This window comes from Podarcis bocagei, assembly GCF_964188305.1.
Source record: "Podarcis bocagei genome assembly, chromosome: 7".
NCBI lineage: Eukaryota > Metazoa > Chordata > Lepidosauria > Squamata > Lacertidae > Podarcis > Podarcis bocagei.
Window position 1 is genome coordinate 11,495,444 of NC_138132.1, and position 27,417 is coordinate 11,522,860.

At 40.5% G+C, this 27,417-nt stretch overlaps 2 protein-coding genes across 8 annotated transcripts in view; one reads left to right on the forward strand and one right to left on the reverse strand.

The window, feature by feature from the left end:
• The window catches only part of LOC308590509 (B-cell antigen receptor complex-associated protein alpha chain-like), a 63,161-nt gene that overhangs the window by 8,639 nt on the left and 27,105 nt on the right, over positions 1-27,417 (reverse strand). For 2 of the 5 annotated variants that reach the window (XM_081200623.1, XM_081200619.1), the window contains exons 4-5: positions 26,189-26,257; positions 21,579-23,202 (exon numbers count right to left, since the gene is read on the reverse strand). The exons of 2 other annotated variants lie outside the window; for them this stretch is intronic. In XM_081200623.1, the coding sequence (XP_081056749.1) occupies positions 23,080-23,202; positions 26,189-26,257 (192 nt within the window). In that variant the 3' untranslated portion in view covers positions 21,579-23,079. Of the gene's footprint in view, positions 1-21,578; positions 23,203-26,188; positions 26,258-27,417 lie in introns of those variants that run through there. One more of the 5 variants, XM_081200621.1, reaches the window with a different exon arrangement.
• Positions 887-18,791, forward strand: LOC308592389 (histone-lysine N-methyltransferase PRDM7-like). 3 transcript variants are annotated; one of them, XM_081203778.1, is made up of 10 exons: positions 887-1,676; positions 2,332-2,455; positions 3,364-3,468; positions 5,049-5,122; positions 6,831-6,948; positions 8,075-8,215; positions 10,245-10,516; positions 12,418-12,485; positions 13,669-13,850; positions 16,332-18,378. In XM_081203778.1, exons 1-10 carry the CDS (start codon positions 1,182-1,184, stop codon positions 17,564-17,566), a joined length of 2,814 nt encoding a protein of 937 aa, XP_081059904.1. In that variant the 5' UTR covers positions 887-1,181; the 3' UTR covers positions 17,567-18,378. The 3 variants fall into 3 exon arrangements, with proteins under 3 accessions (XP_081059904.1, XP_081059905.1, XP_081059906.1); XM_081203779.1 differs by lacking the exon at positions 16,332-18,378 and adding an exon at positions 18,609-18,791 and having other exon boundaries at positions 889-1,676; XM_081203780.1 differs by having other exon boundaries at positions 889-1,676; positions 15,731-16,450.

A 27,417-nucleotide genomic window follows, 5' to 3' on the forward strand; every position in this document is an offset into this window, starting at 1 on the left:
TTTAATTTTGATGTAACTATTTGTAATATATATGTAAGATGATATTTTAAATCAATAAAGACGAATTTAAAAAAAGAGGAAAAAACAGCGGAAACAGCTCCAAAAGCTTAAAATCACATCATTGAAGTCCTTTTTCCTGCCCACTTTCCCTGTTCCCCTCATAGTCAGGGGAATATAGTATTCCTGTGGAACACCTTCCCATTAGATGTCAAAGAGATAAACAACCCTGGGACTTCCTGCAAACATCTGGAAAAAGAAGCCCTGTATGGGGAAGTTTTTAAATGTCTGATGTTTCTATGTGTTTTTATATTTTGTTGGAAGCTGCCCAAAGGGGCTGGGGCAACCCAGTCCGATGGATGGGGTTCAAGCCATCATCATCATTATTATTATTATTATTATTATTATTATTATTATTATTATTATTATATTATTATTCCAGCTTTTCCTCAGTCCCAGATGTGTGAGGTGCTGCCTGTGGTGGCTACTTAATGGCAAGGGGGAAAGGTACTTTGCACGTGCTCAGAGGCATGCCATCCTTTGTGACAAGTTCCCTTCAAACTCTGGTTTTCCTCCACCAGCTCTTTCTGAAGACCACCCTCCTCCTCCAGTACTACTGCGACTGGTATTCATTCCCCATGAAATCGTGGATTCCCTTCCTTGCAAGGAAACATTTTCCTCAGGATAGAAGATTCCCCGCTTTTCTACACTTGCCCCTCCCCCCACACCCTCTTGCCTGAGGTAAAACAAAAAACCCACAACCAACGAACGCAGCACCCTGGCGGTGAAACACCTGTAAAAGGAGAGAGAGAATTTTCCCGCGCTGCCCGATGATTGGCTGCAGCTCACCCGCTCTTGTCGCTCATTGGCTCGCGCGATTTTTGGCGCCTTTTCCCTCTCGCTGAGGGAAGGAGATGGCTCTGTGGGGCTGAGCGAAAAGGCTGGGCTGTGGCGGGGAGGATTTCAGAGAGGGGCGAAGTTTAAACAGTTCCCTCGCTGCTTGTAGAGCAGGGAAGCCCAAAGTCTAGGGCTGAACCCCCCCCCCCAAGATTAAAGGAGGAAATGCCCAGTTTGGGCTGAGGGAGGAAAGGGGAGAAAGAAAGTTGACTGGTATGGAAGGAGACTGAGGAGGGAGAGATGATTAAACTGGGCTGAAATTTGGGAACTGAGGGAGGGGGAGAGAAATGGCATCTGGAGGTGAGATGCCCACTGGGACAGAAGCCCAGGAAAGAGGGCAGAAAATGCCAGCTGGGGCAGGAGCCCAGGGAATGTGGGAAGAAATACCTCCTGGGACAGAATCTCAGGGGTTGGGGCAAGAGATGCTCAGGGATGATGAATGCCAAGGGCTGGAGGGCAGAGGCAGTTCCAGCATGGGAGAAGCGGGAGGGATGAGGAGAGAGGCATCTGACAAGAACGAAACCCCAGGGAAGAGGGCAACTGAGGCTGAATGGCCTGTTCCCAGTGGGGGAGATCTCATGGAGAATGATCCCAGGGATCTGAGAGGAGAGCCCTTGGAGAAAGGAGCCAGTGGGACACCACCTCCTTCTGATTCTCTTCTTACAAAAAGTGCTGAGGGTGGGAAGACGGGGTCAGGTAGCCCCAAGAATAGTTGCTTAGACAGGGGTTCTACAGAGAGGGTCAAAAAGCCGAGCCATAAGAAAAGGGGGCAGAAGCCCAAGGTGAGGAATTTGGAGTAAGCAAATATCCCGTAAAGAGACCTTCCATCCTAAAATGTGGCAAGCTTCTGCAAGTGGAGGCTTGCTGCTTTTAGCAATTTTGCAGGCTTGGGGAAGTCACACACAAATGTTTTAATTAAAGAAAAATAATGGGGAAATAATATATAATTTAAGAGGTGTAAATAATAAGATTTCACATGTAGCTCCGTTATTGTTGGAGAGGCCCATAAAGATGGGAACCTTGACAATCATGCTACAGTCACATGGCACTTTATCTGTAGTTGCCAATGCCTGATAACATGCAGCAATCATTCAAAGTTGGCAAAGTAGTGTAGAATTTCCATGCAATTTGGAAACTTTGGGTGCAGACTGGACAGGAAAGCCATAGCTAAATTTTGTTTTAAATAGATCTGGTTCAGGGACATGGTAAAGTATGGCATCTGCTCAGCTTGTACAACAACTGGACTTTCAAGAGCAGTCACAGCAACTTAGCTTGTTGTTAGACCCATCAATTAATTGGTGTGCAAATTTAAACGTGTGATCAAAGTGTGTAATTTCACTGATTGATTTCACTTTACTTGTAAAGTGCTTGTTTCTAAGTAAAACTTTTAAACACATGATATTATGTGTCTGTACCCACTTTCTTCCTGTGTACTAGGCTGAAGATACTTTTAAAGGGCTGGCCATCTACTTCCCTAAAGAGCAATGGGCTGAAATGGGAGAATGGGAAAAAATTCGTTATAAGAATATGAAAGAGAACTATGAGTTTATGACTCAATTAGGTGAGAGAAATTACTCAAAAGTAAGCAAGGAGTATGGATTATTTAGCTGCAATAAGATCTCTGATTTGAAGAACAATTGAAGAATTGTTCACTCTTGCACCTTATTTTACCTTTATCAAATAGTAACATTCAAAGGGTTCATCTATGTGACATGTTAAAGTTAGCAAAGCATATATTTTAGTGTGTGTTTAAAAGTATAACTGTCAGGCTTCCAAGGGCTCTCAATGATTACAGCCTGAAGCTCAGCTCAATTACACCATATATTAACTATGTTTGTAAAAAGGTTAAAATTTAGAACTCTGTAGGCAGAATTAGGACCAGTAGAGAAGGCAAAGAGAGATTAATGAAAGAAGTATGGAACTAGAAATAATGCTGAAATTGTACCTGGGAGGTCTGGATTCAAATTCTTTTCCAAGCATGACTTCACTTTATATGCTTGGTTAAGTTACTGGGTTGAATCAGTTAAGTTGCACATTGGCTGCAATCTAATCCACTTTCCTGGTTGTAGACCCCAATTGAAAGCAATAGGGCTTACTTTTGAGTTTCTTAGAATTGCTCTGTAAGATACCATTGAAACATTTGTCTCCTTTTCCCACACCTCTCCCATGTTGTGGACTGCAGAGGATAGATTGGTCTTTCACTGATACAGTACATTTTCTTTTTAACAAAACCTTTTGGCTAGGTATACTATGTGGCAAGTGATCTGAAGCCTTTCACATTGGATACAGATTCTGGGGGATGGGAAGGGCCTGGTTTTTCCATAGCACAATACCATAGCATTGATTATTTTGTCTTTTATTGGCATTTGACATCAGTTGAACAGAGACAAATTTCTGGAAGCATTCTTTCAATAAGATGTTTGCAGACAACAACTTTTATAGTATCTTATACCTGATATTTTTTTTTAGGTCTTCCTACACCTAAACCAACATTTATGTATCATGCACGGCAACCTCCCAAAACTACAAATGAGTCCTCTGAGTCTGATGAGGAATGGACACCAAAATCTATAGGTAAATGATTACTATAGTCATTCCTGAATACATGCAGCCCTCCAGGCTTCTGTATACGGGCCATAGAACACTTTGCAGGCCATACCCCTCACCAGCAGTAAAGTCTAAGAAAAATTCTGCTGGAACAGACCATCCTGTTTCCCACAGTGCCTAGCCAGATACTTCTGGGAAGCCCATAAGCAGGGCATGAAAGCAATGCTCCTCCTTTCTGTTGTCCCTTCAATCAACTTAGCATATATCTGAACATGGGCATTCCATTTAGCCATCATAGCTAACTGAAAGATAAATGCTCTATGATTGACTGCATTTGTCTCTTTCTGGTGAATGACATATCTATTACTTTAGTTACATTAATTTTGTGAGATGCAGCTGATGAATGTAACAAAATGTAGTTTATGTGATGTGACCCAACTCATCTACATTGGTTCATTTTGCTCGTCACTACTAATAGTCCTTATGTCTCATACTGGATTTTCCTTTGCTTTACCTATATGCATATTCTGTTGCAATGATGGGGAATGAGTGGCCCTCCAGATATGACTCCTGTAATCCTTCACCATTAGCCATGCTGGCTGGGACTAATGGGAGATGGAGTTCAACAACAATTGGAGGGGCACTGGTTCCCCACCTCCTTTCTGTTGCTATACTGTGTACTCTGGTGCATAGATCAGGTTGCAATTTTGCTGTATTCTTTTTATTGAATATTAATCTTTTGCATTAGAATGGTTTTATATTCATTCTAAAGCTGAGCATCTAATGGTGTTTCATTAATTCAATACTGTATCAGCAATGAGGTTATTGTCATATTGTCCCTATATTCCCATTCATTCCATGTATATACAATCATATAAGGAAAGTCTGGAGCTCAGTGGTACAGCATGTGTTTTGCACAGAAAAACTCTCAGGTTTAGTCACTGGCATTTCCAGGTAGAGCTGGGAAAGACTTGTGTCAGGACCCCTGGAGGGCCACTGCTGGACCGTGTCAACAATACTGAGATGGATGGACCAATGGTCTGACTTAGTATATAGCAGTTTCCTATGTTCATTCCTTTTTCTTGGCAACACAATGTGTAATATCATGGTATACATTCCTGTGATGATGCATTCATAGTCATAATAAAAGTGAAAATGCAGATAAAATATTCTAAACATCAATCAATCCAAGAGACATTTATTGAGGCATTATTGTTTTTATCATTCCATAAACTGAAGGAGAACCACCTGCCTGTTCAGTTTCTATTTATTTAAATTCATGCTACCAAATGTCTTTCTATTGGTGAAACAGTGGCTGGGGAAACCCAGCCAGATGGGCAGGGTATAAATATTTTTTATTATTATTATAACAACACATTTTTGCAAATATACTCCTGGAAATTACCATGGAGAACTGGCTGGCAGGAACTGGAGAAATTTAGTGGATGGTTTGGAGCTATAGCTTTCTCCAAATGATTGACTGGTATAAATACCAAAGTTTGTGTATATATTGCACAATACACCCTTTATCCCCCCCCCCTCTCGGGTTTATATGTTCAGTGATAATATTTTAATTTCTAAAATATTAGTTTGCTTCTTATTTCCAGTAAAATCTTTTAGGACACCATGTAACCTGAATAGCTGGAAAGAGGAAAAGAAAAAAAAGTACCCTCTTGATCAAGTAAGATAGTTTTGGATATTTCAAGTGATTTGCAATTTCTGTTTTTTTGTTTGTCTGATGATTCTAGCAAACATCGAATCAAAATAGTTTGGAGAAACATTTCATGCGTTTGCCCTGATATGGAAATAAAGATATTAATAAAAGCAGGGTTTGATGGGGCATACTTTTTATTTGAGTGGAAATTTATTGTTTACAATCATTAGCTTTTAGAGAAACAATTTGACTTTTGTAGTCAGTGATCATAACATTACACTTTCAAACAAAGGAAGAACCAAAACAAACAACTGAAACAAAGAAACAAACTCTGAAATCAACACAAACTCTGGAATCAAATTACAGATAGGTAGCCGTGTTGGTCTGCCATAGTCAAAATAAAAAAATTCCTTCCAGTAGCACCTTAAAGACCAACTAAGTTAGTTCTTGGTATGAGCTTTCGTGTGCATGCACACTTCTTCAGATACCACCAGGTATCTGTGTGCATGGACACGAAAGCTCATACCAAGAACTAACTTAGTTGGTCTTTAAGGTGCTACTGGAAGGAATTTTTTTATCTGGAATCAGATGTGTAGGAGACTGAGGATAAGCTACCCATCTGACAGGGTGACCTGTAGTTCACAAAACCCACACTATTTGCTGACACATTGAAAGACTGTGAAAAATATTTTCTTTCTTTTTTTAAGTATGTGGAAACACTAATTGAGGGAAGGGGAACAGAACACAGCTGGACACTAGCTTGCACATTATCAATGTATACAGCCAATATAGGTAGTAGCTGCTGCTTTAGATTATGGTATCACATGAAGGTGTGTACTGCTGTACACAATAAACTGCTATGTACGAAAGCACACTGTGAAATAGTAGCCCATGTGTGTTTCAAAAGCTTCATGTGGACACAGCCTAATAGACCAGCCTTCACCAGTCAGGGGTAGTCAACCGTTTTATACCTACTGCCCACTAATGCATCTTTCTTAATGGGAAAATTTCCTCACCACCCACCAGTGTTCGATGGAAGGATGATTCAGCTTGTGCAGTAGAACCCCCTACCGCCCACCTAGAATCCTGAAACGCCCACTAGTGGGCAGTAGGGACCAGGTTGACAACCCTTCTCCAGGTGTTTTGAATTCTAGTCAGCCCCAGACAACACAACCTTTTCGACATGAGGACACTACTGTATGTAGCTATTTCATTGGGTTGAAAGTCAAATATATAATATGTTCATACATTTAAGTCATGATTGCTGCAGCAATTCATTTTCTGTTCATGTTTGAAGGTCTTTAATAGTCACATGTTCAAAGTTATTTCCATGTACCATACTTTTGCTAAACATTGTATTCTATATCCAAAGGAGAGATTCCTGAGAAAAATAAATAATTAAGTATGGCTTGGGACTGTCTCGTAACTGAATATACTAACTGGTAATTTGTCTAAATGATAACTGCCATTGTGGAAATATTTAAGAAGATCTAAATTAATATGATCACTTTTAACACCCAGTAAATACACATGATTCACAAGCCCCCTCTTAATTCTTTATGAGTGTTATTTGAGATAATAATAATAATAATAATAATAATAATAATAATAATAATAATAAAAAATTTATTATTTGTACCCCGCCCATCTGGCTGGGTTTCCCCAGCCACTCTGGGCAGCTTCCACAAAGACCAAAAGATGTTAAGATTTAATAGAAAACAACTTTTTGTTGCAGAATAAGCAAATAAACACTATGGGACTTACTTCCAAAGACCAAGAACATATAAAGAAAACTGACAAAAATACATGTGCAGATGTTCATACTACAGACATTGCAGCAGAATCAAAAACTGGTAAGTGCTTGGTAGAGAGCCATTTATTTATTTTCTTAATATTTTAAAATAATAATTACTCTGCCCACTGTGTTCTTTACAGCTTTTTGACATTTAATTGTAAAGGGCACTCTCCAAAACTGGAACTGGAAGTTTTTCTAATGATCTGATCTTATGATCTGTGTAAGACAATTTTTTTTGATGTAATTGTATGTAAGAGCAAAAACAATGTTGCATGTTGTTTTCAAGTCCAGTACAGCAAAATGACAGAGAGCTTACACTGTGCAGCTGCTCAAGCAGTTCAAATCCACCTAGCCAATTACACTGTGAAAGACTTTACATGAGTCAAATATGGAAGGAGATGGGGCATGAAAGGGACGGGGTGTGTTAATAGTGATGTTTAAGTGTGAGCTTATCCATGTTAACAGGACCAGGCATTCCTGCAACCATGAAATATGAAAATTGACTCTAACATTGATAAGCTGCACTTAAATGCAGACATGTCCATGTTAAAAGATATTCTTTGTGCTTAATGAAAGTTGGGGATTTTTTAGGTGGTTTTGTCTCATTCTGAAAAGGGCTATGGTTTAGTATGGTATTTCTAGGGCAGAGCAAGATTGGTTAATATTTTGCTGCCTGTGAGCCACATTGTCACATATCCAGGCTCTCAGCCAATCTAGGTAATTAAGCATCGCTAGTAAAGAGCATAACTAATTCTGTTTAGATGCCTAGTGAAACGTTTTGGAGCACAGCCAAGCAAAATCTTGAGGAGGAAATAGGGAACATTTTAATTCTCAGCACACTGTATCTGTCACTTCATGTCCAGTGTGGTATGTTCATCCTATGTTCTTTACCATCTGCTATTCTTATGTGACTTGTTAGAAATGCTGAAGCTATAGAAGATTTTATTATAAGGAGACAATGCCATTTCAGAGTAGAATATCCCACAGGGTTCTACACACATCTTGCAGAAACAAAAGTAGATATATTCAGGCATTCTGCTTATATGTAAATCCTACACATGAGCAAGGCAAGGAGGGACTAATGTGAACACCTAAACATACCTAGTGTGATTCAAGTTCTTGTATTCCATGTACTTTTGCTTTCCATGAGTTTATGCGTTACAAAATTAGATTATATACTTCAGATATTGAGAAGAAAGCTTTGTCGGGGAAAGCAAAGAATAAGAAAAGAGATCAGGAGAAAGAAGTTAGTACATACAGTTTGCGGAAGAGGGAGAGAAAAACATATATGGAAATAAATGAGCCAAATGATGATGATTACTTGTGTAAGTTTATAATCAGCATTTTCCATCTTCAATTCTTATGTTGCCTTGGAAAAATATTTATAAAACAGTGCTTTTAGATATTCTATTACATATTTTTCAGGTTCAGGTTTATTCATAATTCTAATGCTAATAATGCTAAGAAACTCTCCCTTTATGCTTATATTTTAAAAAGTGCTTAATCAAAATTATGTTAATTAAAATGCCTGTATCAGGCTTGTAACAATTGTCCAAAAGGAAGAGCAATTCTATACTGGCACTATTAAACTCTCTTTTTGTGACACTACTCCATTTTGTAAGAAAGTACATCAGACTTTCATATAAAAAGTTCCTGAGCTATAATCAGTATCCCCAATCACATTTTAAAAAGAAAATAAATTTCCTATAAATTTGCCATGGGCCATTTATTCACAATAGACTCGCAATTTGATTATATTCACGGATGATGGGTGATGTACAGAAAGTCTGCAGTTACCCTAGCCCTTCTCTAAACAGGAGGTGGTCTTAATGTCAGAATCTGTACAAGTAATCTGAGGCAGTTGAACTGAACTAATGCTGTTCTTGATTTGTCAGAAACTGGCAGATTGTGATAAAGGGTTAAAGCCAATGCTAGGCTTACTCAGTTTAGACCCATTGTAACTAATTTAATATTTAATATTACTAAATTAGATCATTTGATTTGAAAAGGACTTCTCTGAGTAAGAATTAACTGGACACAACACAGAGGTTTTTGAAAGGACTACGTATGCTATAGAAGTGCCAACAACAAACACATATTTCATACTCATAGAAATGAAAGTATCCAAAGACTATGTAGACCAATCCCATAGAATAAGAATAGACTGTCCATCTACCCATAACCACTCCTAGAGTGCAGCTGTCATCTGTGGACCACAGTGTGCCACACGGAGTTAGCAGATACAGCCAGTAATAGCTTGAGGGAATTTGTGCAATTAAAGTATGGTTACACACTATAAGAAAAGGAAACCCAACCAACCAAATGTTAGCGGCTAAACTAGTTTAGGGGGGAAATCCTTCCTTCTTCAAAGAGATTCCAATGGGAAACACGTCAATACCACTTAATATTCTGATAGGGAATGCCAAGGTTGCATAGCAGGGGAAATAATCCTTCTTAACATTTATGGGCAACGACAAACATAAGAAATAACGAAACATTTCCCTGAATTCATCCAACTGTACCATGAAGCCTTGGAGCACCCTATGGTGCTAGAACTATTGTTAAATGGAACTATCAGGGTTCGTAAAACTATCCCACACACCATCACCCCTCCCCTACTTTCCCCATCTTTTCTTCCCAACCTCATACTGTTTGCAACACTAACGTCTCACAACAAATGAAACTGATCTGTAGAAAACACAACTTGAAAAAAGAGACAATGCACATATTTTTGTATACTGATAAATATTTAATAAATATTATTTTAAAACAACAACTATCAGGCTGACTATGCCTAGAACCAGACAGAATTCTGTCTGCTGCAATTAGATTATCTGCTGGATATATATGCTATGTCTAAGGTGGGGCTTAGCAGGCTCATGGAAAAATGTATTCAGTCCTTGGGGAAGTTTCTTGGAACAACTTCCATTAACCAGCTTCTTGGTGCTCTGTGCTGCCTTGCTGAGAACCTGTGTTCTTTTTGTTTGTGACTTTGGCCTGTGACTGGACTTTGCTTCTCTTATTGACCACCCCCTCAATGTGACCTTAGGTTGTGAACCCAACCTTGCTCTCTGGACTGCCCTATAAGTAGACTCCCACCCCTGGCATCCTTATCCCCTGAAGCAGTACAATAGCGCTGTCCATATCACCATTCCCCAAGACCAGAGCTTCAGTTGGAGAGCCGACCACAAAATTCATTGTAATAATTATTGCACATTGACACAAATCCCCCACGTTTTACAACTTTAAATATTTATATAGATTGCCAATCATAACTGTAGATATTTGAAAAAACTCATTGATGGAAAAAATGTCCTGCAGCATCGTCTCAATTATCTTTCTTTCCCTTCCTAGTTTGTGAATACTGCCTGCTATTCTTTATTGATGAATGTTCAGTTCATGGTTCTCCAGTTTTCATCAAGGATGCAGCAGTAGAAATAGGACTGGAAGAGAGGGCCACCCTCACTTTACCTCCAGGTTTGAGAATTGGCCCATCAGGTATCCCCAAAGCTGGCTTTGGAGTCTGGAATGAAGGAGAAATTCTGCCTCCAGGAATTCATTTTGGGCCCTATGAAGGGAAAATCACAGAGGAAGAAGAAGCAGCCAACAGTGGTTATTCTTGGCTGGTATGATTTACTCACAGCACTTTTATTTAAAAAAAATTCCATGTAGAGTACCACCTTGCTGAATGAACAAACCCCACCCTCCAGGCAGAGTCAAATGACTTTGTTCAGTGCTCCTTCCCTTTACAATGTCAAGCTTGTGAGTACAGGAAGTAGAACGTTCTTCCTGATGGAGCCACAGTGTTGGAACTCCCTCCTTAGAGAAGTCTTGTTCCTTCATCACTTTTAAGTTTTATGAAAGTGGTCAAGAAAGTTTCTGCCTTTTCTGTTTAATAATCCTCTGTTTTTAAGTATGATTTGATGGAATATCAATTATGAATAAACTTCCTTGAATGTTGTAGAAGTGGGCTAAAAATTGTATGTTAAAATGCATTTAATGAAAGAAAATTTGAAACAATAACTCAGAATGGTGAACTTCTTCATTTTAGTGTATCAGAACTCAAATGTTAATGAATACAAGCAATCCTATTGCTGTCTGTCACCACCCAATGTTGAAACACAATTTGAATTGCAGCAAGATCATAGATGGTTCAATGCAGAATTGTCAGGGCCTTGCAGGATGTAGACAAATGTGCACTGGGGTAGTGGGGCTGGAGTCGGGAGAGGGGATCTGTTGTGGCAACCTGTACCAGCCAGGGGGCAAGAGTCAGACAGGGGAAGCTTCAGAGCTGGAGGTTGGAGCACAGGATGTGTTGGAGGCAGAGGGGAAAGAGGCAGGTCAGGCAAGGGAAGAGTTGGGTTCTTCCCCATACTCTCCTGCACCACTGTCTCCTAAAACCAGGAGGGGATTGAAGAAGGAAGAGCAGAGACAGCTTCCATGCAGGTGTAGCCACTGGCTGTGTTCCTGTGGCCCATCAATGAGAGGTACATAAACTAGTGAAGGGGGGTGGCTCCCCTTGTTGCTGCAACTGCTCCACAGAGCACAGGCCTGGGAATTAGGCAATGTGGTTAATTGGAGCTATAGAACTACTTTCTAGATGAAGGCAAGTCCCTTCGACTCTATTCTGCCCCTGCCCTGTTCTGCCCCCTTGCTGCACCAAAAACGGCATGTGTATGCTGCTGCATGCAACTAGAATGTGCATAAGTGGGCAGTTGTTTGTACTGTAAGTGTTTGCTTGAGACAATAATGAATTAACTATCTGCTGTGTGCATCCTGGGGAGTATCTTTAACAAAAATGATTATAACTTTAAAAGCAGAAAGTACCCATCTTGACTATGGAGTCTAGCCAGATAACAGACACGCACAGATAATATACCTATGCAATGGTGATACCTTAAGCAAAAAAGCCAGGGAAGTTCTTGAAATGTATTTCTCACCCAAACCAATATTTTGTTGCTTCTGCTTATTTGTTTATTCAAAGTGAATTGTCTTATTAAAATAAAAAGTACCGTATAGTTCACCACTTAGACTATTCTAAATTATTTAAAAACAAAGTTTTAAAACTCCAGGAAAACTCCTTGAAAGAAAATGATGAGAATCCAGAAAACAAGCCTGCCAGGAAACAAAGCTACAGAATAGGTGGGGAGGGTGGCTTCATAATTAGGCAAAAGGTGAAAAGGGTTCTTAGTAGTTGCAATATGTGGGAAGAGGAAGATGCAGGATATTACCATGGGGGTGGTCTTTGTGCCTGTTGGGGTTGCACAAAAGAAGGGGAAGACATGGAGGTGAAGGTGAAAACGGGTGCAAAGCAGGGCTGCAGAAACGAGAGTAGTGCTTTCAAACATAGGGTTGAGAGAGTGAAAAGGGGGCTTAGTAGTTGCATGCAGTGGGAAGGGGAAACTCTAAGGGGGTCAATAGGGGCTGATAACCAAAGCAAGCAGGGGAGCAGAGCCCCTTAACATCCTACATATTGTTGTAGAGTTACCATATTGATGTGTGTGTTTCATGTCTATTTTAATTACAGATTACTAGAGGGCAAAACTGCTATGTTTACATTGATGGAAAGGATGAAACTAATTCCAACTGGATGAGGTAAACATCCTTGATCAAACTAAATGAAGAGAGACTTTTAAAACAAGGGTCTTCATACACCTGGAAAGGCCAATAGAACAGAATAATTTGAATGTCATTCTGGGTGCCTACAGGTTACCCGTCCGTACTCTTAATACAGTGGTACCTCGGGTTACATACACTTCAGGTTACAGACTCCGCTAACCCAGAAATAGTGCCTCGGGTTAAGAACTTTGCTTCAGGATGAGAACACAAATTGGGCAGCGCCAGCGCTGCAGGACCCATTAGTTAAAGTGGTGCTTCAGGTTAAGAACAGTTTCAGGTTAAGAACAGACCTCCAGAACGAATTAAGTATGTAACCAGAGGTACCACTGTATCTTTTAACTGTTGGGAGTAAAGCACAACATTTGCAATAACCTGCTTGAACTGTGGTGAGGAATAGACAGAAATGCAACCTGTTCTTCCTTCTTCACTGATTCCTTCTCTTTTAGTAAATGCTTGTTGGTAAAGTAGATCACTTCCTTTCAGGCCTTAATTCTTTTCTGCTTCTCCAAGTAGTCAGTATGAGTTAGCTTTAGCTAGTGGCTGCATCTTGGCCACATGTAAAATCTTTACATAGAATGGTTCCTCCTCCAAGACTAATAGATGTTAAGTTTTCTTTATCCTTTCAACAGCAGTCTTACCAGGGTATTTTTTCTGCATACTGCTTTGCAAATTGCGCACTATTTACCAAAGTTCAGTAGTGCCAGTACTAGAGAGAGAAGTGGCACCTTTCAAAGGTAAAAAGAATATCTTGGTTTGGAAAGAGAGTGGTGGGCCACTAAACTGCTTAGTGGGATCAGTCAAAGCTATGGGTTCATCATTCCTAGTAGAGCAAATGCCTGGTGGTCTGCATAAGTCTTGCTTCTGAAATGAATGGGAGGAGCAACCCAGACAAATATATTCTTCTACCACCATAAAAAAAGAAAGTGAAGTTACCACAGGTAAGAAGATCAAAGTTTAGTTTACAAAATTCTGTTGTGTGTTGTTACCTCCAGTGTATAATATGCCCAGTGTTCAACAAATTTAAAATATTTCAGCTGTACATTTCATTACTTGAATAATAGAAGAAAGTAATGCAATTGTTATGCTTCATAGTACTTCTCTAATTTCCAGCTTCCCTGACTGAGTACTTTTAGTTACCCTCTTAACAATGAACTTTCAGATATGTTAACTGTGCCCGGAATGAGGAAGAGCAAAATCTTGTTGCCTTCCAGTATCATGGGAAAATCTACTACAGAGCATGTAAAATAATCCTTATTCATTCTGAGCTTCTGGTTTGGTACGGAGAAGAATATGGAAAGGAGCTTGGCATCAAGTGGGGCTCTAGATGGAAATCAAGAAAAGGTATAATAATCATGCATTGTTTTAAATCTTCCCTAACATTGAAGTATGTTATTGCTTCTTTTGTTTGTCTTAGACAGCATTCTCCTAGATACATCTAATATATCTTCATATTTCTGTGTGTTATATACGGTAAATCTAAAGGACTAGTTCATAGAACCATAGAATTGTAGAGCTAGAAGGGTGGTTGAGGTAAGAGAAATGTGGGACAGGTGGGGGAAAGCTTTCATGTTGCAGAGAAATGCACAAGGATTAGGATCAATTTCGCATGGTGAATATGTGGGCTGAAAAGACTGGTGCTGCGTTTTTGACATAGTGGTAGTGCTTGTATGACTTTTGAACATGACTCCAGTTCTTAAGTCTTCTCATATGTAGAGCATGGGAGCGGTGCCAGCCTTGAGCAGGCTGGCACAAGTCATATTGCTGCCTGCTGCAGGAAAGTGAAGTAACAACACACCTGCCAGTAATATGAGACATAGTCCACCAGGATATTATTCTGTGCCTGTCTCTTTGAAAGGAATGGAGGCGCCATACAAATATTGTTATGCCTCTCCTTTTTATTTCAGTGGGAACTTGTGCAGTACAACATCCCAGTGGATTGTCCCACATTTGTTAAATCTGGCTTTCCCCCTCAGTCAAAATCCATCAGCTGGGAGGTTGTCACACCTTGGCTCATGGTAGACCCCCTCACATAGCATGCCAATATATTGTTGAACATCACCCCACTCTCTGAGTGGTGTGAAATTCCAGAGATTCTAGGAATGAGGGACATCAGAGTCTGTGGTGTCTTTAAGATTTTTTTATTTTTTTATACAAATATACAACCTGAGCCTGTGATGGAGGGACTTACAGAATCAACACCCCAAAATATATTGCTTCTTCCATAGTCACAGCCTTTGATTCAAATAGAAATCAAGTATGTTTCTCACTTTCTGGCTTCTGCTTGCTTCTAGCCCAGTTGTCACACACAACTGGCTATTGTCATTCTAACTACCAGTCAGGTGAGAGGGGGCACCCATTTGTCCTCTGGCACAGAACAACTTGCTTTGTTATATTATTGACCATACTTAGGGCCATTAACTCACCAAGGAATTTGCCTGGCTAGTTAAACAATGGAATTAGAAGAGACTCCAGCATCATACAGGCTGACACACACACACCCCGCCAAGGTCACAACAATACTACAGTTGTTGTAATATTAGGAAGAATTTCATCATATACAGTAGTTGTCTCTTGTGCAAATATCTAATTTCCCCTGTATGCAGGTGTTATCTTAAAAAATAAGAAATGCATTTGGCATAGTAGAAATTCTCTCTCAGAACTATTTTAATATAGTTAAAGCACCAAAATTTAGACTTTATTTGCATTCAATAGTATTGCAGTATTTTAACACACCTCCAGATTTTGGGTCATTCCACGCCAAATTACCTGGTGCCATGTGCTCTCATGACTCAGATTTTCTTCAATTTTTAAAATGTGTAGATACTTATGAGATAACCAAATTAATTTTTAAAGATTTTTTGCTCCAAAATTGGGAGCAGGAGAATTTTTTGAAAATTTCATTTTTCGCGCAATTTAGGCTTATGCAATTTCTGCGTCAGTTTAGAAAAACCCCTCAAAATAATTTTTAAAGATTTTTTCATCCAAAATTGTGCACAGGAGAATTTTTTGAAAATTTCAATTTCTGCGCGATTTAGGCTAATGCAATTTCTGCGTCAGTTTAGAAAAAACTACTGTTTGTTTTTGTTTTTTCAACTAGTTGGGCTTATTTTGGTATCAAAATAAAGCTAAATGTGGTCTCTTTCAAAATAAGGTATAAAAATGGTATTAAGAAAAGGGTCACTGACTATTCAAAGTGAATTTTTGCCATTTATTCCTGGTAGGTTCGATAAGCCATAGCGCGCAAACCACAACTAACACGTGTATCATCCTTTTGTTGTAGAATGGGGTAACTATGTACTTGTTATGTTTTAAAAATAAGGAGGGTGTTTTTTGTGGTTATAAAATAAATTGATTTTTAAGTAATTTTTTTACAAAAAAAATATTACTTTTTTGGACAGGTTTAAGGTCTCTTTGAGCCTGAAATAACTCACACATTTGTGAGAATAGTTAAAATTAAGTTTAATTTATTATTTAATAAAAACAAAATATATCTTAGAGCCCTTGTTCATTTTATTGTGTAAAACACTTCTGGAATGACATGGTCAAAGCTATTTTGTTTCCCATACATGTAATATAGTCAATGATGCTGTTTTGACCACTGTATGCAATATGACCTTTCTGAATGCTGTGGCCAGCCTTGGTCTTCTTACTGCTGCTTGCTCCTTCAGGACAACCCTCTGTTTTGGCATGTGTCTTTTTCCTTGGCTCTCAGTGAGCTTGTTGGGTCCTGTAGTTTCCTAAATAATGTGGTCCCATATGCCCATTTGTCATGCATGGTTGAAAATAGCTACTAAAACTCAAATCTTGTTTGTTCTCAAATAGTACACAGGCAGAATTCACGTTTGATACAGGAGCGAGGTATCACCTGTCATCAGTGTCCCTGCTGCAAATTGGCTTTCACTTTCAAAGATTACCTTCACAGACATATGAAATGGAGGCATTCAGGATATGGAATACAGCCTGAAGTACCTGAAAATGTCCTAGCAGAGAAATCTCTATTCAAAATCACAAATAGTGCTTCAAACAGAACTATGCTGCAGCACCTAGTGCCAAGTTGTGTTTACAAAGACAAAGATGAGGAGACACTGTTTTTAAAAGATATAAACAAAGAGACACAGAGTAGAACTCAGGTTTCTAGATGCAATGAAAGTGGGACAACTTTAAAGCAGCTGTCACACCCAGCCCAACAATTATGTATAGGAGAGAGACCATGTTCATTTAGAAAGTGTGGGAGAAGTTTCAGCTACTCATCAGTGCTAGTCACTCCCATGCAAACACACACAAGAGAGAAGCCATATTCATGTAGGGAGTGTGGGAAAAGCTTTAGCCAGTCAGGACACCTGGCCAGACACAAGCGAATGCACACAGGAGAGAAGCCATATTCATGTGGACAGTGTGGGAAATGCTTCAGCCGGTCAGGAAACCTGGCTGCCCACAAGCGAATGCACACAGGAGAGAAGCCATATTCATGTGGAGAGTGTGGGAAAAGCTTCAGCCTGTCAGGAAACCTGGCTGTCCACAAGCGAATGCACACAGGAGAGAAGCCATATTCATGTGGAGAGTGTGGGAAAAGCTTCAGCTGGTCAGGACACCTGGCCAGACACAAGCGAATGCACACAGGAGAGAAGCCATATTCATGTGGAGAGTGTGGGAAAAGCTTCAGCTGGTCAGGACACCTGGCCAGACACAAGCGAATGCACACAGGAGAGAAGCCATATTCATGTGGAGAGTGTGGGAAAAGCTTCAGCCAGTCAGGAGACCTGGCCAGTCACAAGCGAACGCACACAGGAGAGAAGCCATATTCATGTGGAGAGTGTGGGGAAAGCTTCAGCCAGTCAGGAAACCTGGCCATCCACAAGCGAACGCACACAGGAGAGAAGCCATATTCATGTGGAGAGTGTGGGAAAAGCTTCAGCTGGTCAGGAAACCTGGCTGTCCACAAGCGAACGCACACAGGAGAGAAGCCATATTCATGTAGGGAGTGTGGGAAAAGCTTCAGCCAGGCAGGCGTCCTGACCAGGCACATGCGAACGCACACAGGAAAGAAGCCACCTTAGTGTAACATAGTGGATAGAGCTAACAGTTCCAGCACAGAGTGTGGTGCTGTATTTTGAATGTTTTTAGTCATAAAGTAAGCAGCTCTGCATTTCTGCTTATCTAGCAGTTTTGGTGCATTTCCCTATCTGCTGTAATAAGCAGGGCTCTAATCATTTGCTGTCTACTCTGAAGGAAACTTCATCAAGTGACTTTTTCTAAAGCCAGCACCACTGCTCATACCACCTCATTGTTTTAGAGCTCTAAAGACACAATTTTGGATATATGACCCTAGAAGTGAGTTTTTGTGTGGCAAGCCCTAGAAGTTTATTTGGTGAACATTTTTTCACCCTTATGCTTTTTAATGCTCCACAATCTGATTAAAAATGAAAGAAGTGCCTATGTTTTAAATGTTGAAGTTTTGTAATAAGCATTTCTTCTTGAGGGCCAATATGAAAAAGCATAGGGTGCTATACTACTTGTGGAGTTACCGGATGTAATTTACAAAGCTACATTTACATTATCTCCTGCTAGCATCTTTTTATGTTTTGCTGAAACTGTTTTCTGATGCTATACCTGATGAATCTTCACTAACCTCCTTAAAGATTATTTCCAAAATGAGCAAATGTTACAATGAGGTTCAGGAGCTCTGATTTGAAGAAAAAGATTCAACCCTGACTACTAGACTCTGCCACATTTCCATCTAACAATGAAATCCCAAGATTCCATAATTCAATTGAACAGTGCTTGCACACTGTGCAGCTCTTGGGCTTTATTTCAATGGTCAATCATATTCTGCCCATGTTATCTTAATAAATGGCTTCTTCAAAAGTGACTGCTGTTACTGTCATAAATTAAGAAATATCTTTCAATGTAAATGTCATATACTTTTTACATTAATCTGAAACTCTGGTCCAAATAACATACTGTATGTAAACACATATTATGAAATGTGATGCCTGCTTCTTCTAGCCAAAGTAGTTTTGTGAGGGAAACAGTCAGAAATGGAAGCAGGAGGGGAGTAAGATGCTTAATTCTTTATTTAGCTTTTCTTTTCTTCCACAGCTTTCCCTCAAGCCACTCTCCTCCAGGAGTGCCTGTTAAACTTGCAAAATACATTATTTGGAACCTTGCAAGGAGAAAAGTAGCTTCAGGAAGAGTTAGTTGGGAAATGCCATGCACATGTCTGTGTACAAGGATGAAATGCCTTCCTCTCCCCCCTCCCCCATTTCAGATTTCAACCACCAAAGCTTCTTTGCCTAAAACAACCAACCACATGGATTTGTATTACACGCTTTTGCATGCCAAGTATGTTTTAGCCTTGCAACTTCTCAAAACTCTTATATTTGCCAAATAATATAGTTCCATCTGCAGACAAAAGTAGAGCAAAGTATCAGGACTGAATCCTACTTGTCACAGGATAGCTGTGAATAGGATATCCTGTGGTGTTTTTTGTTGTAAGAGTTAGTAATGGTACTAGAAGAGCTAATGTGGCTTGAGACCCCAGTGCTGTGGAAGGGAGCATAGTTAATTGGTTAACCCTTCTCTCCATGCTATTTCCCTCAGAGAACTGCCTGCATCCCTGCTGATGCTATTTATCTTCAAGGCAAACCCATACATATACGGTGGTAATACTCGTATGTGTTGCTCCACAAGGCAACTAGCTCTAGGGATGCAATTTGGTTTAGGACAAATGACATGGGGGAAGTGTTGAGCCCCCACTCACGGTGCAGTATCAAAAACATTTACCCTTCCTGATCCTGAAGACAGCCACTCCATCCTAAACAGCTTTAACTTGGTAGTCTTACTGACTTTATTAGGCCTTCTAAGTAAATGAAATGAGGATCACAGGCTCTTTGTGTATGTTATGTGTAGTAAGGGCTGATTCATATCATTCTTTTAAGGTGACTGAGAGATATGCAATAGATATTGCATATTGATGTTTCATGCCATAATGATAACACTTACATAGGTCGTTCATGCATAAAATGGACAGGGTGGAAAGCCTTCATGAATCCCCATCCCTTTACAAGCATATCTTCCACATGGTGACATTATAGTACACCTAGATCAGGGGTCAGCAACCTTTTTCAGCTGTGGGGCGGTCCACCTTCCCTCAAACCATGTGGTGGGCCGGACTATATTTTTTGGGGAGATATGAACAAATTCCTATGCCCCACAAATAACTCAGAGATGCATTTTAAATAAAAGAACACATTCTACTTATGTAAAAACACCAGGCAGGCCCTACAAATAACCCAGAGATGCATTTTAAATAAAAGGACACATTCTATTCATGTAAAAATACGCTGATTCCCGGACCATCCGCGGGCTGGATTAAGAAGGCAATTGGACCTTAGGTTGCCTACCCCTGTGGACCTTAGGTTGCCTACCCCTGTTCTAGATCAGTGTTTCCCAACCGGTGTTCCGCGGCACACTAGTGTGCCGCGAGACGTTGCCTGGTGTGCCGCGGGAAAAATTAAAAAATTCGAAAGATAGCTTCATATCCGGAGAGGCGGCCTTCAGGCGAGTTTTAATTTTAATTTTCCTTCTCCCACTTAATGCCCCACGCTCGCCCGAGCAGCTTGCAGTCCTCGGTAACCACGGCGACCCGAGGGAGGGGAGGGAACAGGGAAGTCGAGGGCGGCGGCGATCCGCAATGACGTCAGTGGGCCGCGCCGCCTCGCCCTGGCACGGTGTGAGAGCCCCGGCTAGTGGCGCGAGCTTCGGAATAAGTGGGATCCGCATGCGCGAGACCGAGATCGCGGGTAAGGAGCTCAGCCCTGGGCAGGAGGAAGCGGGGCCGCGCGTGCGGGCCACATCCCCACAGAGAGCGAGCCTCCCCCGGCCCACCACTCTGGGCAGGTCCACTCGCATGAGGGGGCGGCGATGGCGACGGCCGGCAGCTTGCCTGCAATGCCATCCCTCGAGCAGGCGAGGAGCCCGGAGGCTACCAGATGCGAGTCCTCTTTCCCACCCTGCTCGGGAGTCCAGAGCACTTGGTCGCATTCAGGATCTAGAGTGGGGAAGCGGGGCTTGTGTCTGAGCTGGACACATTGGGCTGCCTGTGCCGCTCGACCTGCGGGGAGAAATCAGGGTGGGAGTCACGACCGTGAGGCAGGGCTGCCAAGTGTGGCAGAAGAGGACACGTTTGTCGCACCTGTCCTTAGGTAGGAGCTTCTTCCATGTCGACCTGCTGCCCTAAAGTCTTGGCTTTTTTCTTGGCTTTTTGGCGGTTGGCACAAAAGGAAGGCAAGGGGGAGGGGGAAAATTGAAACTTACACTTTCGTGTGTCCCTCCCGGCGTGACGCTGTGCGCTGACGTCACGGGGCTGTAATGGTGGTGTGCCTCGAGATTTTTTTCATGAAACAAGTGTGCCTTTGCCCAAAAAAGGTTGGGAAACACTGTTCTAGATGATGAGTGCTGCTGAAGGGAGCTAACACTGCTTAAGGGTAGAGAGAACTGCTAAAAGGCCCTTACAGCAACTGCAATATAGAGTATTATCTGAACAGTCTGTGCCACCAACTTTGTTGCCTGCTCATGTTTGTGAATTGCTCTGGTTTTGTAAGGATAATACAGACACTTTTTAGAATAATTTAAAAGACATAGGCTGTTTCACCAGAGATGGTACCAGACGAAAAACAAATTATTCCCAGGCACAGATTGTGTATTAAGGTTTAGGCTACAAGGCATATGGGTTGCAGGAAAGAGCACTGGCTGAAGTATATAAAACCATCCATCATGAAGATAGCCAATGCATGTTTCCTTGTGCAAAGGTGGCCAGCTGGCCACTTGTAGTGTGAAAATGTGTATTGTATTGCATCTGATCAGACAAGCATCAAGACAGGCCTGACTTTCCTGTACTGCTCGGTATTACAAAAGCACTGATCCAAACTAACCCTGTTATCATGAGGTTAGGGTTAGAAATAAGTTGTTCTCCTAAGTGAATAATAGAATATATCACTTTGATGTTGTTTTGAATATAAAGCAAGTAGGACATTTTCTAAGTAAATGAAACATGTTGTTTCAAAACAATCTCATTTCATAATAGTGAAACATTTATTTTATTAACATCCCAGATGACAAAACATGAAAAAATAAGGAAATTTAGTCTGTCATTAAATCGAAATAGGATTACAAACCGTCTCCCATGCTAGGGCTTGGATCAAGAGTATTAATGGGGTCAACTACCCATTTCCCTGATCATTGCTTTGACTCACCCACCTTTGGCAATCTTCTGTAATGCACAACCAGAGCTTTGTATGTCATGGTAAGAAGAGAGGGTCAGACGCCTATTTAGGGAAATAACCAAACACTGTGAAATGTCTGGTTATTTTTTTCATTGTCACCATGAAAACCTAAAACTCATTGGTTCTTCTAAGAGAGAGATACTCAACATAGTATCCTCCATATGTTTTTGGACTATAACTCCAATCAATCCAGCCAACATAGACAATAGTAGGGGATAATGGGAATCATAGTTCTAAACATCTGGAGAGTATCACATTGGTTAACCCTATTACTTTTAGCCCAAGTCTCATTAGCTCTCTCCAGCTCTCCTTTGGTCTTTGAAGAAAGCAAGGGAGGTTCATAGTGCAATCTATCAAAAAAACCAAAACCCTACAATATTAACAATGTTACAACTTTTTCCTATACAAGAGTGGGAAAGTATACAAGTAGCAGATCAAAGATGAAGACAAATATAATATTGAAACAAAAGTTGCATAGGTTTTTCACCCATGATATGATTTCAGCCTTTTCCTGGCTTCTACCAAAGCAAATATTGGATAAGCTCTCAGTTTTTTCCTCCTATCTTGTGATTGAGGCAGTCTATGTACTATTTCTTTCTTCTTCATGTGTGTCTTGAAGCATTGTCCAATCAGCACCATATACAGCTGGATTTTGCTGCAAACCTATAGCCCAATTTCCTTCAGCATTCAACAATGGGGGAAAAATATACATTTGAACTGAACACAATGAGCACGCTTCCAAATCAGCTGCACTATAAATAGGTCTCTCTTAAACCCCAATTTCAGAAGGGAAAGTAGGAGCAGGCACAAGTTCTAAATGAATTAATCCTATAAGCTTCTCAGTTGTGCACCATTTGGTGAATATCACTGACGTGTTCTTTACATCTTGGAACAAATTTTCCTAGAAAAGGGGAGGGAAGCATCTCTTCCCGACAAGACCAAGAATGGAAAAGTGACTAGGAAGATGTCAAGTGAAAATAAAGTTAGTACTTGTCAGAATATTTTGTCTGGAAAATGAAAATGCCAGGAAACCTGTGTTGTTTACCCTCCTGCCAAAGCCAGATCTTTCACAAAGCAGAATCAATAAGTTCCTCTCAGCCTTCTTATTGTAAACCTGACATAGTTATACAAGTGTGAGTATCCTGGAGAGAGGAGAATATAGAATCCTTCCACCCCTGCCCTCAATTCTCCTCAGCAGGATGAAGTGAGGGAGAATATTCAGGATTCAAAATGGGCTGTTTATACTATGTGCCTGGAAAGCAAATGCAAAGCAAAGTCCTTTTCTATCACGGTTTCTCTGGCTTCTCCAGCTGCAGATCAATCACTTTCACGTTCCCTATGTCCTGGTAGGTGGCCTGCAGCCCCCGTGAAATGTCCTCATACATGGAACAGTCATCCAGATTCAGTCCCTAGAAAGGGAAAACCAAAAAAGGTCAATCTCTGAAAGATAAGTCTATAAGTATAAATACTGATATAAAATGACAAAAAGGGGTTCACTATTATTCTGAACATGCATTGAGTTTTAGGGTGATAGCCAAGGTTAGTCTTATTCAGAGCAGACCCATTAAAAAAAGGCGGCATGACAAACTTAGGTGCATTCATTTCAAAGGGTTTGCTCTAACTTGATGCAACCCTAAACAAGTTTATTAGGAAGTAAATCCCACTAAGTAGGATATTGAGATTGAACTGAAGGGGGAGACAGTGCTCTTCTTTTTCCACAGACCTTACCACAGGAAAGGGCGGAGTGGGTCTGGTTTTTTTAGGATAATGGCAAAACATACTTTCACAGTAACGCAATGAACTCATCTTGAGCAACAGGAAAATGTACATAAGCATATAAAATACATAAAAATAACAAATAGTAAAGCTTTTGACTACTTTCCTTCCTACTGGAATTATAGCATTCTCATTTTTTAATTCACTGGTCTCTGGCAGGGATCCTCACTCCTAAATCTGTAGGCAGTGCCTATACTTTGGAACTCCCTGCCTATTGAGATCAAGCACATGACTTCCCTGTACTCTTTTCAGCATCTGCTAAAAACATTCCTGTTTAGACAAGTCTGCCCAGAAGCTTAGAACTTTGAGGTGATTTAAATCTGTTTTAGCATTTTGGACTTCCGGGTCAGCGCCATTGGTGAATTCTAATGTTGCCTTTTGCATTTTAAAGTAACAAAATATCTGAAAAATATCTGAAATATCTGGAAAATGAAAGTAACTTTCCTTTGTCTTAAAAAAAAAATTGATACAAATAGTTTGTCTCCTCTAGAGGGAGCTTGCTAAATTGTTGCTGTAGGATATTTGAGACCCAACATCTGTGAGATTAAGACTGTGGGAACAGTCTTTTCTGACCTTGAACAAAGATGAGCTGGGAGGGAGACTGGGTGCTTGCTCTATGCAAGACAAATGCTTTGCTGGAACAGATGCATGAGAAGATGGACTTGATGAATGAGAAAATGGATTTGACTGTTGTGGTTGATAACTGTGGACAAACAGGGAACATTGATACAGAAATCAGCCAGGAACCAACTTATGAATTTTTACTGACTGGGCAAGTGCAGATGACAATGGAGGAGGATGTGGCTGCACCTCAAATAGTACAAATGGAGAGACCCGAGGCCCTACAGGAGCATAAGCCGCTATTATTGAAGATTGAAATTGGAGTGGGCCAAGGGAAGTCTGGAGATGAGGAGATTCCTAGCTTTGGAAAGATCTTGAAATTTGATTTTAAATACATCTTGGATTATATAGAGGACTGTGCGGAGTGGGACTGTGGGGAATGGGCGAGCTGGATGAAGGGTGATGGAGACAATTTTGGGTTGGAATTTCCCAGAGAACTACTCCTCAATGAGAAAGGAAAGAAACTGACAGAGACCAACAAAAGACAAGGAAAAGGGCAAGCACCAACAAGATGAAGAAGAATTGCAGAAGGGACATGGAAGAGATTTAAGGCCTCGGACATAAGGCTTCCAGGTTGATGGACTAGATGGAATGGACAGTAAGGACTGACACGACCCGAGACCAGGAAGAAGAGACACTGGATGATGATTGAAAGAGAATTTATAATGGAAATTTTGTATTTTAGAATTAGCTTAATGAATATTAGGGAAAATGTGGGAATGAAACTATACGACTCTAACAGAAATGTTATCAGGAGCTATGTATATTTGAAAATTAAGATTTAAGTTTCAAGGTACATAGGGGTAAGATAAGGCTAAATAAATTAAGATAATTTGAATAACAGAATATGGGGAAAGATGGAAAGGATTTGTTGAGTTAATTATTAGGTCAAATTGTTAAGATAAATTCTCTAACAAAAATTGAGAAAGATGGAAAGAATTTGCTGGAAAAATTATCAAACTAGAATACAAAAAGGGAGGTGTGAGGAGGTCAATGGAACAAGCAAATGGAAATTATCGATATGCAATTCGGGATTTGTGTTTTTTTCCCCTTTTTTCTTTTCTTCTTTTTATTTTCTTTTGCTGTATTGTTGTATTTTTTGTGCTTTTCTCCTTTTTTATTCATTTTTTTCCTTTTTTTGGTATTGTAGTGTTGTTGTTTTTTATTTTTTATTTTTCTTGTAATCTTGAAATTCTCAATAATTATTATTTAAAAAAATAAATAAATCTGTTTTAGCATTTTAACTTTTGTATGCTTTAAAGCAGGCTTCCTCAAACTCAGCCCTCCAGATGTTTTTCAGGCTAAAATTCCCATCATCCCTGACCACTGGCCGTGATAGCTAGGGAGTTGTAGGCCAAAAAACATCTGGAGGGCTGAGTTTGAGGAAGCCTGCTTTAAAGCCAGGTTGTAATTTTTTTCCTTGATTTCACTGTTTTATCTCTTTGTAAACCGCTCTGAGGTTTTGTTTTGTTTTTACAATCAAGCGGTGTATAAATTTTGTGAAATAAAAAAAATATATACAGTGGTACCTCTGGTTGCGAATGGGATCCATTCCAGAGGCCCGTTCACAACATGAGCAGAACGCAACCCGCATCTGCGTGGGTCGCAATTCACGCTTTTGCGCATGCACATGACGTCATTTTGCGCGTCTGTGCATGTGGCGAAACCCGGAAGTAACCCTTTCCGGTACTTCCGGGTCGCTGCGGGACGCAACCTGAAAACGTGCAACCTGAAGCAAATGTAACATCAGGTATGACTGTATTATGCATGAATATGTTTCTTTGCCCGGTGTTAGATTATGTTGCTGCAGAATACCGGCTGGGTTTCCTATTTCCAGTATCATATGAATACACCATGGTGTCCGTCTCCTTCAGCTTTGGAATTTTCACACATTCTGCCGCACAGAAGCATGGACGTAGCCAGGATTTTTCTTAACATTTTTATTTAGGGGGGGGGCAGCTGCCAATCCCTTCCCCATGCCCAGTCTCCTAGAATTACCTCATATATGTTCTCCTCTTCATAAGCCTTCTTCTTGGCTTGTAAAAGGCGCTCATTTTCCCATCTCTTCTGCAAAAAAAGAGAAGCAAAACACTATGGAAACAAGTGTGGTACATCAGGGTAGGCATCACTGGGCCTGCCAAAGCCCGCAGCCCAGTAGTGAGCCCAATGCCATTCTCTGGAGCTGCTCCTCAGTGAAGCTGTCTGTTCATCTGCCCTCTAAGTGTGCAAACATAAGAATGAGATAATGGAGACATAGTCTCTATGTGCTTTTCCTCCAAGTGGCTGGGCTTCCTGGGCTCCACCAAATTGGAGATGGTTCTTTGCTTAGCTGCATCAGTTTTCGGTGCATTTTACAGGCTTTTAGGCCACAAACTCAGGCCCCCCACCACCACACATCTAAAGCACTCTTCTGTCACTTTAACAGCCATGGCGTCTCCCAAAGACTCCTGGGAACTGTAGTTAAGGGTGCCAAGAGTTGTTAGGAGACCCCTCACAGAGCTGCAATTCCCAGCACTCTTAACAAACTACAGTTCCCAGGATTCTTTGAGGGAAGCCATGACTGGTAAAATGGTACAATAATGGCTTTATTTTTTTTAAGTATGTTGTGGATATAACCCTAAACCAGTTTAACTGTCCTTCCCCCATTCACAGTTGGGATTCTCTGAGGAAGTGAGAGGTGAGTTACAGCAAATTGTTGATCACCACTTCTTGCTAAATGACAATTACCAGTATTGAGAGGCTTATAATCTTGGTAGCCATTTACTGCTTAGATTTCACAGGTTCTCAATACGTTGGTCACAGTTAATGGTAACTAAAGAGTTGATCACAGAAGAGCATAACAATTAAATCAATTTTAGTTTAAGGGCCATTTCATACAAACAAAAACTGGTCCTCAGCTGATCAGCAGATGATAAAACTGAACACATGTTACGACATTCTCTTTGGCCATATGGAAAAGTAGTTGCATGAACTTTCTGTCATGCGTGATTGGGGTGCATAGGTGAAACCCTACATTCTGGGTAGCTGTGTGTGACAGAGAAATAAAGAGGCCATTTCACCAAATTCCTAGTTGTAATTCACACAGCATTTGTAGATGGACAATTCTAGCTTATGTGAACTAGTCTTCAGTTAGCTGTGTAGATAAAACAACAAGTTTCAGATAAGTACCAGGGGCCAGGACATGGTCTAAAGGTGCATGATGTCATGGAAATGATGGAGAACGAAGG

Bases quoted from the DNA above. Each gene is read 5' to 3' on its own strand.
- LOC308592389 (XM_081203778.1), top strand. From the start codon at position 1,182: ATGGCATCTGGAGGTGAGATGCCCACTGGGACAGAAGCCCAGGAAAGA. The intron at 12,486-13,668 runs GTAAACATCCTT...ATGAACTTTCAG, and splicing joins ACTAATTCCAACTGGATGAG to ATATGTTAACTGTGCCCGGA. The intron at 13,851-16,331 runs GTATAATAATCA...GTTCTCAAATAG, and splicing joins TAGATGGAAATCAAGAAAAG to TACACAGGCAGAATTCACGT.